The following is a 17002-nucleotide window of genomic DNA, read 5'->3' as shown; positions in this document are numbered from 1 at the left end:
CCTGGGAGAGTAGCAGTGGGTGACATTCAGCAGCACAAACTTCAAGGCCACTCTAGAGGTAGAATCAGTAAGAACATATGCTATCAGCAAGGAGACACGAGCTGAAAAAGCAAGCCTAGAATATTAGTCAAACACTTGCTGACTGTGAATTGCTAGTGTGAGGTGGCTATGAAAAATGCAAAAGCAACATAGGCTGTGGAAAGTGAAGTATTTTCAGCAGAGATGGGGAAGTGCTAACGACACTCTAGAAAACTGGCAATGGCAGATGTCAAATAAAGTGCATAATTCTGGCAATCCTTGTTCAAAAAACATCCACCTAAATTGCGAGGGATGCTAAGAGGACTACGAAGATAGACAAGGGAAAAGAGGAGATGAAGAGGCCATGGTTATTTTATGCCTACTGAAATGTCATGCGGGTGAAGGAAAATACATCAGGGTTATCCTAATGAGGGGAGAAAAGAACACAGTTAAGAAGTAAGATATAATCAAGACATTAATCAGTTTGGCTGATTAATAATACAATAACGTCTCATCAGAGAAGTGTCTGCAATAATCTTTGTTAGAAAACATGGCAAAATATTGCCGCTTTTAGACCAAGAGGATTACTTTCCAAACCAGACTAGGAGACAGTGCCTGCCCAAACAAAAGCCTGGACATGATAATCCATAGGGTCTAGTCCCATAGAACCTTAACAGTGGGATGCAAAGTGAGGTTTCCAAGAGATTAAAAGTATGCTGTTCACAAAAACTGCTCTTCCAGAACAAGTAGATAAACATAAATCAAGTCATTTACATAGAGAACACACCAAGAATCTGGGATGCTGATCTCTTCAACTAACAAGAGCTGCTGGCAAAGACTTTAATTTTGCTATCGTTCAGCAGAAGGGCAATGCTGGTGTCAGATGCCAGACAGCAGCATTAGAAGAAGCAACAATCTTCCAAAAAGAGACAGGCATATATTACAGCATTTGTGCAATGAGTCAGAAAAAGCTGTAAATCGACCCAAGATCCTCTGGAACAAGGCTGTTTTAGGAATATAAAATCTCTGTCATGGGCTGAGGATCTAGGAAGGCAAGTCATTCATTTGGGCTGTATTTCATAATCCCAGGCTATCAAACTGAAGTTGTGGTTTCCCCCTTTCTCAGAGGCAGCGAAAGCATATTCCAGGTGGCTATTGCAAGACATGTAACGTACTGAACCTCTTTTGGGTAAGTATGTTACATGCCTTAAATAAGAAAGACTTAATTAGACATAAGAAGTTTTGATTCTGTTCTCAATTCCGCCACAAACCCAGTGTATAACAACTGACAAGTAACTTATTTTCTTTGTATTTATCTTCAAAATAAAGAGAAAATAACTTTTATCTAAAACTCATTTGTCCACTTAGAACATCTCAACAATTGTTTTTACTGTGCCTTTCTAGAGGACTTATCAAACAAAGAACAGTTATGGATCAACATTGTCCAAATAGTAAATTAAAATGATCTTCACTGATAACACTGTTGAATACATATGTACAGAAATGGTAGAAATAGTAAAGGTCATTTTAAAATTTAATCAGAAAATCAAAACAATGGAAAAATAGTAGGAATGTAGCACTCATTAGGGCAAGCAGAGTCTAACTGTTCAGCTGTCCAAGCATAGAGCAGGAAATCTCTTGTTTACTTATCACCGAGTACAATGACCACTACAGTCCCAGCTGTAATCAAATACGTAACTGAAAGCGAACTAAAACAGAGAAATCAAAACTAACAACATGGGGCCAGATCTTCACACCACTGGCTTCAATGGTGTGGCTTCAATTATCTGGCTGAATACTCCCACTTACTCCAGCAAATCAAAAGCTAACAATTATTACTCTGAACAGGTTCATACTGCTGATGGTATCTTTCCCACAAACTAGAAAGCTTATGCACAATGACCTAAATAATTAGTACAACACACTTCTTTTTTTGCTTTTCTGTCTATATAAAAATTAGATGTACATTGTTACCCTAATATTTACATAAAGCATAACAATGAATTCAGTAGCTGGGTCAGCAGCAGTTCATCCGCATGACAGCCATCTGCATCGCTGCATTTTAGTCTGTTCCGATGCATCTTAAGTCACAAAATGATGTAATGAGGAACAGGCTGGCTACAGCTTCATCTCTTACTCTTCTATTTCTGAAGACTGATGACAAAAAACTAACAGGCAAATAAGAAAAATAGTATGAAATGCATCTACAATAATATGGAACAATTATGTGTCAGAAAACGTAACCACTTGGAAATTCAGTCTGTCAAGGAACTGGACATTTAATTATTATAATCATTCTAAACAAGAACTAATTGAAACTGAAGATTCATTTTTATCTAGAATTTTACTTATGAATTTTAAGTATGTTACCTATTATGATATAACCACAGCTATGAAAATCCAAACAAATTACTCTGCTTCCAGGAAGCCTTCCTTATGCAGTACAAGCATGTTCTTTTTTTTTTTTTTGAGGCATCTGAATGAATATTTCTAGCTAATGGCTAAATTCTTTTCCATATCTAGATTCAAAGAGGCAAGAAATATGTATACTTTGCTATTCCCCTAGAGAATGGATTTATTTTAGGACAAGAAAAAACTATATCTAGTTTCAAATTTTGTCTCTTCCTCTTGCTTTCCTGCCATCACATATGAATGTAAAAGCTAAACTACCTAGAACCATCTAAGGAAATAAATCTAATCGCACAAATATAACCAAAGTATGCCCTACAATAATTGCTACTGATTTATAAGTTCCATCTCTTCACCTTCATACAACCTTGACAGTTACTAAATCACAGTTGAAAATATACTAAGAAGTAATTTACCAGCACTGTCCTGTCAACTCACTTCGCATTGGGATCAGCTTTGTATTTTCATTTGTACTGTATGTGAGAAGTACCTCAGACAATCCACAGAATCATTTGGGTTGGAAAAGACCTATAAAATCATCTGAACCAGTTCTAACATAAGCATTTTTTTATATGACCCCTTAGGTTACATTCATGATCTAAACTCATTTAAAACAAGTTTACATATCTTAGTGTTTTTAAGAAAGTCTTATCCTTGAGGCACCACAGAAGTTCAGGTGTGTGCTTCCACGAATTTCTGTCAGGTGTCAGATCCTTGGGAATCCAAGGTGCATTTCTCGTAGAACTAAATCTCCTTGGTTTTTCCTTGTGAAATTAAAATGCACCATTCTGTATAGCAAAATCCAGGTTCAGGAACTGTAGCCACAGTTGAAAGGAGAAGTGTTATCCTTTTTGCTGACTAATTTTGCAAGTTCAAAGAATTAAGTCAACAGCATCATGACAAGAAAAGGGTCTCTGTGTAACAGCCAAGCAACAGTTGCACATGCCATTGTTCTGGTAGTAATCCACAGGTTTATTCTTTGCTACCGTGTTACCTATAAAAGAAGAGGGAAATGTTACCTTCACAAAATGGATCAGACAAAGGATGACAACACATACTTTGTTGCTGCAAAGGAACCGTACACATGAATACATCATGAATTTACTTATCTCAGTCACATGTATATACCTTGCAGAGAAACAGAATGTACACATGTAGGTGTTATTCAATAGTATAAGGGAGATCCAAAGAAAAAGAAATGGCTGTTCACTATTAAATTTGCCACCAACATCTCATGGCAATCTCTACTTGATTTTGCTTATCATCATTTTCAACACCAGTGTGTATGAGTTACATCCCAAAAGACCATTCATGTAAACTGTTACCCATTCATGGTCGTCCATCTTACAGCAGGGACCTAAGGATCAGACAGAACAGTCTGCGGGGGAAAGAATTGTTTGGCAGAAGCCACTCCCAGATAGCACTTCTCCCATAGGACACTGCAGTCTCTTCCCCTTATGCACACTCAGGTGCTTGAGGGATGGATGTGCAAACTCTAATATATACACACAGTGCATGAACCCAGTGGGTTTGGCTACATGGTAAGGAGTGGTCATGTCAGATTTTCCCATCCTGGACATGAATGAGAATAGGCAGCCTGCAAGGAGGAAAGCTTTGTCAGCTCTGCTCTGTAGCATCTGTAGATGTGTTACAAAACTAAACAGACACAACAGCACAGAGAAGTTTTTATTACCTTCTCTGAGGTAACTGATGTAAGGTACGAGCTCTTCAGTTTTTACGTTTACACTCAGCTACCAACTCTTCATCTAAATACTGAGTAGCATCACAAGTCTCCTGTGCTTCAGATACTTCACGTTACTCTAATATTTTCACAAAATGACTTCTGTAGGTATTTTCTCCGTCTTGTGGGTGGCTTTCCCTGTCCTCCAAGATATAGTTGTTGCACAAATATAATGAGTAATGGTAACTTCAGATTCTGAACAGAAGCTTGTGGTACAGGCAATACCGAACTGGAAGGAAAATAGAATGGGAAGAAAATTTCTATTTAAAACTGAACCAAAGATATTTCCAAACTCAGCTCAATCAACAAACTATGTACTAAGTGCATTATTAAAACTTTACACAGAAGACTATATGAACTGTAACACCAGTAGTAGGACTTCAAATTAATTAAACGCCATTTCCTCTTTCAGTACATAATTAACCTGTAGAAGTCACTGTCCCAACCAGCACTGATCCCAGGGTCTTAGAAAGCTTTAAAAAATGATTAGAAATTTAAATTGTAATGAGATTATCTTTGGTACATAACAGAAAAAAAACTAACATGGAATGGATCTCAACTCATGTTCTAAACATAAGCCAACTATTAAATTGGAAGAATTTCATGTATGTGTACATTTTCTATAATTGACCACAAGGGTTTTGCTGTGTCTTTCTGATTAAAGCATCCCGGCACTGAGATACACAGGCTGCTGTACAGTTTGGACTACCGGTCTTACAGTTCATATAGTCTTCTGTGTAAAGTTTTAATAATGCACTTAGTACATAGTTTGTTGATTGAGCTGAGTTTGGAAATATCTTTGGTTCAGTTTTAAATAGAAATTTTCTTCCCATTCTATTTTCCTTCCAGTTCGGTATTGCCTGTACCACAAGCTTCTGTTCAGAATCTGAAGTTACCATCACTCATTATATTTGTGCAACAACTATATCTTGGTGGACAGGGAAAGCCACCCACAAGACGGAGAAAATACCTACAGAAGGAATATGGATGCCAGAACAGATTCTGTAGCTGTCTGCTAGACAGCTGTCTAGCAAGCAGACGTCTACATGTAAGGTTGTCACCCAGGGCTTCCTTAAGGTACAGGGGAGAGAAAGAAGTACTCATGGGAACACTCCTGTGGATGGGCGGTCACGCTGAGCCATCACCCGTTTCTGCCCATGTGACTTTAGAGCATCCTAAATAACTCAGCTTGGATGGAAAAATGCCTGCAGCTGGGCACAATAAATCCCACCCACAAAACCTTGGACAAATCATGTCCTTTCTCACTTGGACCAATAAAGAAGACAAACTTCATTACTTCAGACTGATTCTCAAGAGATTCGTTACCAGAAGCTAATTACAGGAGTAAAACAACTTGGTGATAGTATGACAAGTCCTCAGCCTTTAGAAATGTCAGTACTGCTGAAGATACAGCTATGTTAAATCTCAGCCTCCTACAAGTAACTTTTCGTGGTTCACTTACTAGCAACTTCAGTAAATGCATGGACAAAGCTTTTAGGGGGTCAAAACTACAGTATTTAAAAGCATGAAAGTAATTATTTCTGCAAAGTATCTGCACATAAAACACATACAGCAAAAATGGAAGAATTTCTAGTAAAGAATAATTAAAAAGGGAGGGACTGAGACACCTTTTTAAGGGATCTACCCTTTAAGGAAATCTGCCTGTTCCCTTTCCTAACATGGCCAATCACTAATTAAAGGTTACAACCCTCTTGTGTCATTTCAATGTAATGTTCAACCACTAACTTTGTTATTCATATCTATATTTATACTGTTGCAGTCCTCCAAGACCCCCATTAGAATCAAGATCTCCCTTATTGTGTTGCTAACCACATTCACAAGAGAAACAGTCCTACCTTAACATGTTCAAATGAAAAATCTAAAACGCAGGGCATTAAAAGAAAAACAAAACCATGCAAGGAAAATGAACAGTTTTCATGTCAGTAATACAGTAGAATGATGCACTTCTAAGCACAAGTGCCAGTTGTTTGCTTATCCTTTCAATTAAATGCCCCTGAAAGGAATCTCCTATAGTAATAAAAATCAATGTAAAATGCATTAATTCACATCCCAGCAAAGGAGAGGAAGAGTTTAATGAAACAACATTTGCACTCATATTGCTATACTTTGCCCTCTGTCAGACCCACACACACTCACTGAAGTTGATGAATCTGCACAGGGCTAATTGCAGGCAGGATGATTTGTCCCACTCCAGCTTTATAAGACATCCCTAAACTTATCAGAATGCATTACCAGATCCTGTAGTTTGCTGGTTGCAATATTTGTCATGGATAATAAAATAAATGATCCATGCCAAATTTGCCCTTATATTAGTAAACTCCCAGTGACTCAGGCTGCCTCTTCTCAGTGCTTAAGAGCAAGAGTCATGAACACAGGATGTATGACTCGGTCAGTTGACCTCAATGAACTAAAAGGCAACTCTTCTCAAGCCTTCAGTCACCAGTGCCAACCTAAAGTTCATTCTTCTACTCTTCAACTGTCTGGTATCTATTGAAGAGCATCAAGGATATTTAACTCTAGCTTACTCTTTTCCAATAAGGTCCAGCTCTCTTCTGGTATGCCCAGAGATGAAGTTGTCTTATTCAACATCTAGAACTCCTACTTCGCCAGTCTTACCTTTCAGTGTGATGCTGCAACACTACATCTTACCTCTATATGAATAGTCCAAAGTCATTGCCCATGAAAAAATGTAAAGGCTGAGGGTAATCTAGATCTCACAACAACTGACTGCCAGTTACCTACAGTGATTCTAGAGTGTGCATGTCAACTTTCAGGTGGAGTACCCATCACAGGAGAAGAACAGGATCTAGGCACACTACAGATTACATCTTTGACATTTGATAAATAACACTGATTTACAACAAACCCTCTGATCTTACAAACAGGAATAGGGCTTTCAGACTGCTTGGTTTGGTTAGCTTTTTCCAGCAAGCCTGCCACTGTGCAATGTCTGTAGAAGGGCTTTAGACCACCCATATCACACCACAGCTGCCCAAACCATCCAATTTTCTCTCTTTCTTCCAAAAATTAGTATAGCTTTCACTCCTTAGAACAACCTTTATTAAACAAAATTTGGTGTCAGTATTTCAGACTGTAACCTAACCAACAACACTCATTTCTAACTAGAAAAGGCTGTAAAGGGAAAAGCTAAGCTTTCCTTGTTATTGCCTGATAAAGACTTGTGTTTTATGATATATTTCAACATGCAGTTTGCTATGACTTGTTGAACTTCAATTCACTGAACTCATTTTAGATTGTTAAGCAGACAGAGGACATGCTATTTTCTCCCTGCTCGCCATTAATTAAAAAATAGGATGGCATAGCAAAGGGGGGTTTTTTAAGAAATAGGCCATCTACAGCGTGGCCTGTAATTAGAAATGCAATGCAATAAGTGCTCTCAGCAGGCTGCCATCTTTAAATATCGGCGATCTCTGTACTTGCCTTTGTGGTTTTGACTTTATTTCCACTGCTGCAAGACCAACCTGAATAGTCTGGTAGTACTTTACAGTCCTCTCCATCCAAACAGGGGTTCATATGACACCACCACTTCTGCAGGACAATGGAAGCTAGAAAAAGAAATAGGGAAGAGAAACAGAATACGACTTATTTTTAATTACTGTTGGCTTCAGTAAGGAGGTTACCTATGCAGTGTTCAATTGTTTGATTTCAAAAAGTAGAAACACCAGTTATTCTTCTAACAGTTAATCGCTTTGATTGCTGTTGAGCTAAAAATGGGGCTAAAAAAATTTCACCAGCACACAGAAGGGTAAATTCCATTTGCAGAGACTGACTCCAGCATTTGAACTGACCTCTGGAGGTGCCTTGTCATCTCTACTGACTACAAAGATGACCTGCCTCCTTCATTTATATGCTTCAGTCAAGTACCTGCTATAAGGCAGAATGAAACTAAAGCTCCTTGTTTAACCTGGATATGCATATGCAAGACTGGACAAAGAAATGCCAGTTTCTCCCTTCACTGGGTGAGAAAATAGAATTGCACAGAGATGTAAGCATGTGAGGCCTGTCAGCAAATAGTGCAGATAAGAATGTGGAAACCACTGGAAAGCATTAGATTATTAACTAAAAATCTACTTGCAGGTCCACTGCCAGTTTTGCAGTTTGTTTTGGAAGACTACAGTAGTGCACCTTAACTGTGCAAATTTATTAATTTTCTACCTTTAAGCCCCCAGGTTTAACACTAATAACACCATAGTTATTTTTTCTACAAATGTAGTTATGACTTTATAATACTGCTGTTAACAACAGATATACTTTCCCCACAAACAGCTGCAAACATCTGCATGAATTTCTGCTTTGCATTGCTCATGAGATTCCTCAAATGGCAGAAAATTACTATGAAATATATCAGTTCACAATCTCACATAATCTAAATTGGATTTCAAAATAAAATATGGCTTAAAATCTTGATTTAGTTAGTCTGCATTGTGCTACTATGTGCACAAAATATTGAATCACATGCTTTAAAAGCTATCACATCCAAAAGAGATGAAAAAAATAACTTAGTCTACTGCTTGTAAAGCACTTATTTTCCTTTTAATTTCAAGGTAGATTCATACTTCTGCAACCTTTAAATTAGGGTGACAAGCAGGCTAGCTGATATCAAGATATTGCTGAAATGTTCATTCAATTACTTTTGTTTTACACTTTCACTCTAAGCCTACATGGAAAGCACTATGAAAAATGTACTTCTGGAATACCAGTTTGGCTTTTCTAAACTATTCAGAAATGTATAAAATAAATGTATAACTCCTTTCACCAGCCATTTGGTTCTTAGATCACTGATGTTGATTGATTGTTGACAAAACAGGTGAAACTTGACTATGCTTCCTAGGAGGTGAGGAATCATTTCCACTCCAGATATATGGGCAAGTCATCTATTTTATTTCTGCTACTTTCTAAATTTTTGTCAATTTCTATAGCACATTTATTTCAGGTAAACAAGAGCAAGTCTAGAAGGCCAGATTCAAGAAGACTGAGGGCATGTGCAGAGGTCCCTAAGCAAGCAGGAGATTCTGGTAGCAAGCTACTTGTATCTTCAGACCTCTGCTTCAAAGCCAGAGAGTGATCCTGGGAGGCCTAGTTACTGCGTGACACAGCTCTGCACAGTGCTGTTGTGACTGTGGATGTGGTGACATGCTGAGGCTTCACCTGCACTGACATGTGAACACACTTTCATGTATTTATTGCTACCTTAAAAACAAAAGTTCAACTTCAGACCTTGAAACTTCAGACCTTGAAAACCACCTCTTGCTCCCCTGTCTCCCACAGGCATCTAGAATCCACTAATTCTTACATCCATTTTATGTTCAATTTCTTTGTGGTTGTAATGTCCACTCTGCTGATCTGTATGTCCTAACAGGCTGTAGTTCTTTGCGTAGAATGTACTCCTGAGATTAGTCCATTAAAATTCTCCATCAAAGCCACCGGGCTCATCTTCAGAGCTAGTGTTCTTTGACTATCATTGTCCCTGTGCAACTCACTGGAGGATGTAAATGTTTCCTTCTCTCTTCAGATAGAGGCACTCTTGGAGAGGTTTAAACTGATGACTTTTCTAAGAAATCAGAGCAGCTATGTCACTCATACACAACCACCCACATGGAGGGAGACTGCTTTAGTTTGACGTTAACCAGTTGATTTGCTGGAAAGCAGACAGAAAACAGCCAGAAACCCTAGCAATAATAAATCTTCTGCTGGCACTGCTCCCTAGATAACGTGACACCATGGAAAGAGTAGATTCATAGAGAGTAAGGTGTCAATCCACCATCTCATCTTGCCTCACACAATTCTCTGTGTTGTGCACCCAGTTGGGTTTGGCTACACTCAATCTGGAACAGGTGAAGAAAGAAACTTCTCCCACTGTAATTCTTTTTGACAGTTAAATGATCTCAGCACGAAACACACAGCCTTAGTTTTCTTCCTCTTCCCACCTCTTCTGTCATACTTTCTACTCTTATATTACAGCACCTGTTAGCAATCATAATTTTCTCTATGCGAAGGTATTAAATGTGCTACAATCCAGTAACTTTTCAATCTTCTGCCTGATAAGCTGAGCTGATTGAACTTTTTCAGTTTCGCACCACAATTCATTTGTCTTTATTAACACAGTCATTTCAAACAGGTTCCGCTTCCTATGAGTAGGACTATGTCACTTGACTGCCTTGGGCTTGTCATTAATTACTCCTTTGCCCCACCAGATGAAGCCCATACATGTGTTTTGTTAGGTGACATTTTGTATTTGCTTTCATGCCACTACTGAAAATATTGCAGAGTGTCAGGTGCAGAGCTAAGCATTGTGAAATCCCAGTAGGTATGGGCCATTTGACTACCACTTCCTACTGATGACACTAGGGAGAGAAGTATTTTGGAGGTATGCCGAACTGAACAGTGCATACAGTGGTATATTGTTCAAAATTAAACAGCTTACCAAAACACAAGATTTAAATCCTCAAATGTATTTAGTAACTAAATCTTTCATTAAATAAATTTTATATTATCTACCAAGGTAACTTGGAAAAAAGCTGGGCTTACATGTTTTAAACCCCAAAACTATCTATATTAATCTTGAAAACTCCGCAGAAAATGAAGTCAGTTGGGTCTGGCAAATCTCTTTTCAGAAAGCTACATAAACTCCTGTGATGTCTACTCCAGGAATTCCTTGCTCATTGGATACCACATCAGCTTCTCAGTTACCCACACAGGATTGATATCAGCCTTAGTTGTCCCTAACTGTCTAGACCTTGCTGCCTACCCTCTCAAAACTGACGCAGCACTAGTACTCTTGTAGAATACCCCCAAGTATTCTGAAATAATACATTTTGAAGTACAACAACTGATCAGAGACCTACCAACCAGCCTGTCAGGACTCTAAAGTACTCAGGGTCAGAATGGGGAAAATAAAGTTTAATACTAGTAGATGTTGGTTAACACCCTCTTCAGTTAACAATAAGTTAGAAAATACCTCCCCATCCTGTTACTTAGCAAAAGAACTGTGACACTGATATGCCTCACCATTAACAATATCAATATTTGATGCATTATGGGCCAATAATTTTTTTTGTAAGGATTTCTATGTGTTCTACTTGAACAAGCAAATTCATACTGCCTATAGTCTGGACAAATACAGATGTCTTTCCTACTCCACTGTGTTAAGCTTTCTTCCATAAAAATTTTCATTACGCTATGCATTCTACTGTCTATTTCCTTTTATTCTTTGAATACCGACATGGCATTAACATGGTTCCCAAGTATTCTGAAAACCATTTAAAAACAGTGGGAGGGAAATCTTCTCAGCTATTTCTTCTCTTATCTATTTCTTACATATTGGATTTTTGTGTTCTTGTTTCTATATGCTCTCTTTTTTCAGTCTGTAACACAGATGGGCTTTCAGCCAAAATTGTCTTTTTCCTTCATTGCAGCTCTTTGGCTCTACAGAAAATTCTTATACAGTTCTTTAGTTCTATTCACATTTTCTTCCAATCTGTGTGTTTTCTCCTCATAAATTGTAGGACTAATAGAATTGCCTGGATGGAAGATGATTTGGCTAGTGATGATTTACTTAGAGGCATTTAATGCACTTAGCTAAGATAGCTACTCTACAGACATAAGTTATTAATGTCTTATCTCCTTGCCAGTAGCTGTTAGACAAGCTGGAGGTACTTACTCAAGGATGTTTATTTCCATTAAGAAAATGAGTATGAACAAAATGAGTATAAACAAAATCTCATTTCTGTTTTCAAAGTAATTTACTCATTGACAGAAGAGTGGGTTGACCTTTGCTAAACAAGATTTTCTATAGCTACAATCAAACAGTATAGCTACAACTCAAGGCAGGGTATACAGGCTGTGTGGTCTGTCCTCTCTGCATATTTAAATACTTCTTTTTGTATGCTTTGCTTTTTTCTGAGTGTAATGGCTCAATTTATTTACAGCATCATTTCTCAAAGTATCAGATGGGCCTGTGCTTGGAAGCTCAAATAACCCCCAGGAAAATGAGGTGTGCTTGTGTACAGAAGAACTAGCTGTGCTTTTTTTGTTTGCCAATGCTTGTCAATAGCTTTCACAACTAAGTTGAAATACACAAATGACAGAATCGCTTGTTGGATGCATCCAAAATGCAGTTATCTAAGTAAGTGTGTTAACATGGGCAAAAGATAAAGCAAATTATCCTGAATATCCAAAGAGTTCTTGCCCTGTTCTCTCATCTAGGCTACAAAGAGTGATTTTACTGTGCTTGTAAAAACTCTAGGAAGATCTCGGTCTATAACAAACATCGATTTTCACCTCCATACCCTTTTTAAATGAAGTACTTTGACTTCTCCTACTGCCAATATTTAAAGTTTCTGAGATGAAAGGCACTGTAGAAATGTAAAGCACTCTATAAATGTCAGTTAGGCCCCACAACACAGTATTACTGCACAACACGGAAAAGGACTGATTTGGAGCAATCAAGACAGTTAAGACTTTCACTTCATGCATTTGCAAGTTTTAACTAGCTTTTATGCTTTTATTTTCCTTTCCGTACCACCTTAACACCTTTCCCTTGGAACTCACCTTGATATTTATCATTTCTTCTGTAACACAAGTATCTCATTTCCTCCATAGCACATATCTTGAGAAAAAATGTCACTTCTATGTGCAGGTGTATGCCCGAATGGAATTATGCAAAAATCTGTTCTGATTTGGCTCAAATAAGAGATCTTCCTGAAATTTAGGTAGCTGTGAATATTGGTACATACATTCACTTCCTTTTTGAGCCGGGCTTAGCATTATATACAGTGCTGCTCCAATAAACTGCTGCTTTAAATCTGACCTTGTGTAAAATTCTTTAGCATCTGTCTACCTATTCCAGAATGTAAATATCCAGCTGGCCTATGGCTGTACACTAAAAAACACGATGATGGGCTGTATAAGCCTTTTTCATGGCCTATACATACAAAAGGCCATAATGCCCAATACTCATCAACAAGGAGCTCTGCTTGATGAACTAGGCTCTACCCCACCTAAATTAACAAACAAGCTGTCGCTGAAAGCCAGGGGGATTTAGGTCAGGAAACCCATATGCTCTAAGATGGAGAAAACTAAGGGGAAATACCCAACTAAACTAAAAAAAGAGATCTTCTGGAGATCTTCTGGATCTTCTGGAGATCAAAGGGATCAACTGGAGACATTCTATGATTCTGTGTAGGAACTATAAGTACCAACCACCACATGCATGCCATGCCTGATCAACAGCACAGAAAAAATCGCTGCCCTACTGTAAATGATCACTACAACTGGATGAGGTCTGAAGTTCAAAGAAAATACTTTAAAAGACTGCTACAAGTCAATTGCTCTATAAAATCTTTTCTTTTGGCTGGAAAAGTAACTCTGTGCTTTAGGCATGTTGTTCTCTTTTAAGCTCAGGGCAAAATATAGGCAAATTAAACAACCCTACATTCAGTAAAAAAGTGCTGGAAGAGAAAATAAAATGTCTGTATAAGACTGAAACATGCAAATTCAAGACATCAACTGTTTCTGGCTTCCACAGTGTAGAAGTCTACTCAAGGATATGTACAAAGTGGGAGAAAACACATCTAATCCCGAGGCTAACGAAAGATATTTATCATTTCTGTGCTACAGCAATTGACTGTAGTCCCAGCTACTTGCAAAAATAAGCAAAGTGTGCTAGAGCATTACCCTAAGGGCTGAGGGGGAGTCAAAGGCTTCTATTTTAGAAACCAAAATCTTACATTCATAATATTTTGTTTTATTTAATTTCAACTATACTAGAAGAAAAAACAGCTACTAAATTCCTTCAGCTACTATTTGCATTGACTGAATTAAGCTTCAAGATATTGTACATTTATATCTTTCTATCATAGAATGAGTGTCACCTTTGCAATCCTTAAGCAAGTTTAAAACAATGTGTGACTTTTATTATCTGTGTATGCAAAAGTATTTCTGCTGCTTGATGTGACACCTAAAAACACAGAAGGTATGTCTGATCTGACAAGAAAACTACTTAACAAATTGCACAGTTAAAAGCTGATTGTGTTCCTGAATTACCAGGCATGAAAAGACTAAGCATCTGAATAATAATAATAATTTAAAAAATCCTTTTGTAAATAAGAGGTTCTTAAAACAGGTAACAGGTTTAAAAAAGATTAAAAAAAATAAAACAGACATCACATGTATTTAGAGTTTTATGTTTAAAACTAAATATCTCTGAATATTTTTCTTTTATATTTAACTTGAAATGGTTGCAATTTTGTGTGAAAAAGTGTGAAAACAGAAGGGTCTTGCTTATGAATTAATGAAATAGGGGATCCAGTAACTTTTTTACTAAGATAACAACACGATCAGCAGCCTCTCCAGGGAATAGACTCTGCTGGTGGAAAAGAAAGAAGGGTAACCCACAGTTTCTGAACTGCTGGTAAGGCAGAGACGAAAAGGGTAGGGTGAAGTGTAGAGTGAACCTCAAGGAGGCAAGTTTTATATAGCCTCAGAATGCCTGGTCAACATTACGATCAATGTAAGGTTTTGGCTTTAGTGTGTATAATCAATTTAATTTCAAATGACTTATACTGCTAAAAGCATAAGGATGCCAACATTGAGCTCTGTGAGGAGTCCATCTGGAGTCCATCACTCAGGAAGGTGATGGACTAAGGCAACTGTACCACATTTTATGTTCATCGGGCACGTGACCTAGCTCAGACACTGTGTCCTGTGCAGCAGTTTATACTAAAGTATTTAGGGTTACAAAACATGAAACTGAATAGACACTGGGCATCATTGTAGCACTGGTGCCAGCATAAGAGACCATCAAACACATAAATTGGTGAAACACCCACCTAGAGAACAGCTTTCAAACTCAGATGTCCCAGCACTATCTGCATGCTCAGTCTTAGGGCTGCATTTATTATCCAGTGAATTTTAAGCCAAGTTACTAAGTCTAAAGACATCTGGACTCGTTAATATTATAAGCTTGAATTTCTTGGCTTATGCTGTTCTCAGACTAGTTTTAAAGGAGAATTCTTGTGTGAAAAAATTAAGTTTTATTGGCACAGACATGAAATAGATGAGTACATATATTAAGAGGATTAATTACACCCAGATTTATGCACAGACTCATTATCATCAATGCACAGAGTTGTTTCCAGAATTAACAAAAGGAAGGATTATGCTTTTGAGGCAGTGAGAAGTCAAACAATCAAGGAGAATAAACTCTCAATCTTAATGAACCACGAGCGAGCGGGAGACTGCTTACCTTCCACACACGAGGGCTGAGCCCTTGTTGTACCTGCCACCTGCCCCGGGAAGCAGGAACACTTGACTGTTTGTGATCGTTCTTCAATACGGTTCTTATTGCAGCAACGATGCACTGCCACAACTTCACATGTCCCTTGCTTGACTTGGTGCTGGCCTATTAATTGCAGAGATAAATGATGGAGAGCAAACCAAAACATCAGTGCATAAAGAAAAAGCCAGTTCATACATGATACTGAATCTCTCAAACGTCCCAGGAAGATGAAGGGGCAAAGCGTCTTGTAGGCTCTGAGTTATTCCCAGAGTTTATCCTATTCTTACTAATAAAGATTAGTTCAACATAACAAGTCAATTTTTCAATCTCTCTTCCCTGGCCTTTACAAAGTCATAGGGAGAAAAGGAGATTGGAGTAGTCAATTAGATGGATTAGACAAGGAGAGATACGGAGACAGAGCACACCCCTCCTTCCTTTGGCTTCCTGTCGTGCATTAGGTTTTATATCTAATTCTTTTCATTCATAAATGGACACAATGGACTGGATAGTATTTAGTGAAAGGGAGACTTCTCTTAAATAGTAGGGAAAAACTTTCTAACATACCACGTAAGCACTGCTTCCTATGTTTATCATTGCACGTGGGGTAAGAACAAAGTAGACTGAAAAGCTGTAGTAGACAGCCAAGTTTTGTTAAAAAAACAAACTCAAACTATAAGGATTTCTCAAGTTCTGTCCCAGACCATTTTGAAGAAACCTGTGATACTCAGTTCTGCTGCTTTCCTCTCAAGTGGATTTCCTCACAACTCACTCTTCCCTATTTCTCTGAGTTTATTTTTCCCTTCCTCTCCTTTCCTTGCTCCTAACTTCATTTAGTACCTCCACTGCTCCTTGCACCTGACCATTTTTCTCCACTACCGAACTTACTCTCTGCCCTGCCTAAAACCCTTTCTCAAAAACCCCACTTCACAAAAACCTTCTCCTCTTTGCATAAGTCGTTTCCATGCCCTCACTTTCCTGAATAGCCTTCAAGTGCTTCATCTTTCATTTGTCTCGTCTTATTTAGAGTAGAGCCTTGGATGGCCCTTATCAGTGTTTGTAAAGCACCTTGTAAATTAACAGCACTACAGAACAGGGTGAGTTTTTTAATAAGTGAGCTAGACAGAGAGACAACATAGAGAATAATAAAAATATTCACCATCAAAGCAGTACAGGCTCCTTATATGAGAAGAGACTGCAGTACAGATATTGGCGTAGGTGTGGGTAATATCAAAGGCACAGAAGATGAGAGAACAGAGGGTAAAAGGGAGAACACTCATGAGAAATAGACAATCCTCAAGCCTGAAGGATTGCCCTGTTCCCTACTCACTCCATGCTTCCTGTTGTGTTTTCGGGGGTGGGGAGGTGGGGGGGGGTTTACATTATCAGTTACTAATACCAGACACAGAATTTTAAGACAGAGAACACCTTGGTCTGATGCAATACGGCCAGGATCACATCCTTATTGATGAAATGTTATTGAGTGATTAAGATCACTCTACTTAGGGGGCAGAAAT

General features: G+C 38.1%; 1 protein-coding gene across 1 annotated transcript in view; it reads right to left on the bottom strand.

Annotated features, from left to right (window-relative positions):
• Nucleotides 1-3341: 3341 nt before the first annotated feature.
• The window catches only part of TAFA4 (TAFA chemokine like family member 4), a 51179-nt gene continuing 37518 nt past the window's right edge, over nucleotides 3342-17002 (bottom strand). The window contains exons 3-5 of the mRNA XM_030501281.1: nucleotides 15456-15611; nucleotides 7631-7755; nucleotides 3342-3421 (exon numbers count right to left, since the gene is read on the bottom strand). Coding sequence (XP_030357141.1) covers nucleotides 3410-3421; nucleotides 7631-7755; nucleotides 15456-15611 — 293 coding nt within the window. The 3' untranslated portion in view covers nucleotides 3342-3409. The remainder of the gene's footprint in view (nucleotides 3422-7630; nucleotides 7756-15455; nucleotides 15612-17002) is intronic.

The sequence above is a fragment of the Strigops habroptila genome, chromosome 11 (genome assembly GCF_004027225.2).
Source record: "Strigops habroptila isolate Jane chromosome 11, bStrHab1.2.pri, whole genome shotgun sequence".
NCBI classification, from domain to species: Eukaryota; Metazoa; Chordata; class Aves; order Psittaciformes; family Psittacidae; genus Strigops; species Strigops habroptila.
Note: the sequence above shows the minus strand (reverse complement) of the source record. Positions and strands in the feature narration are given on the sequence as shown.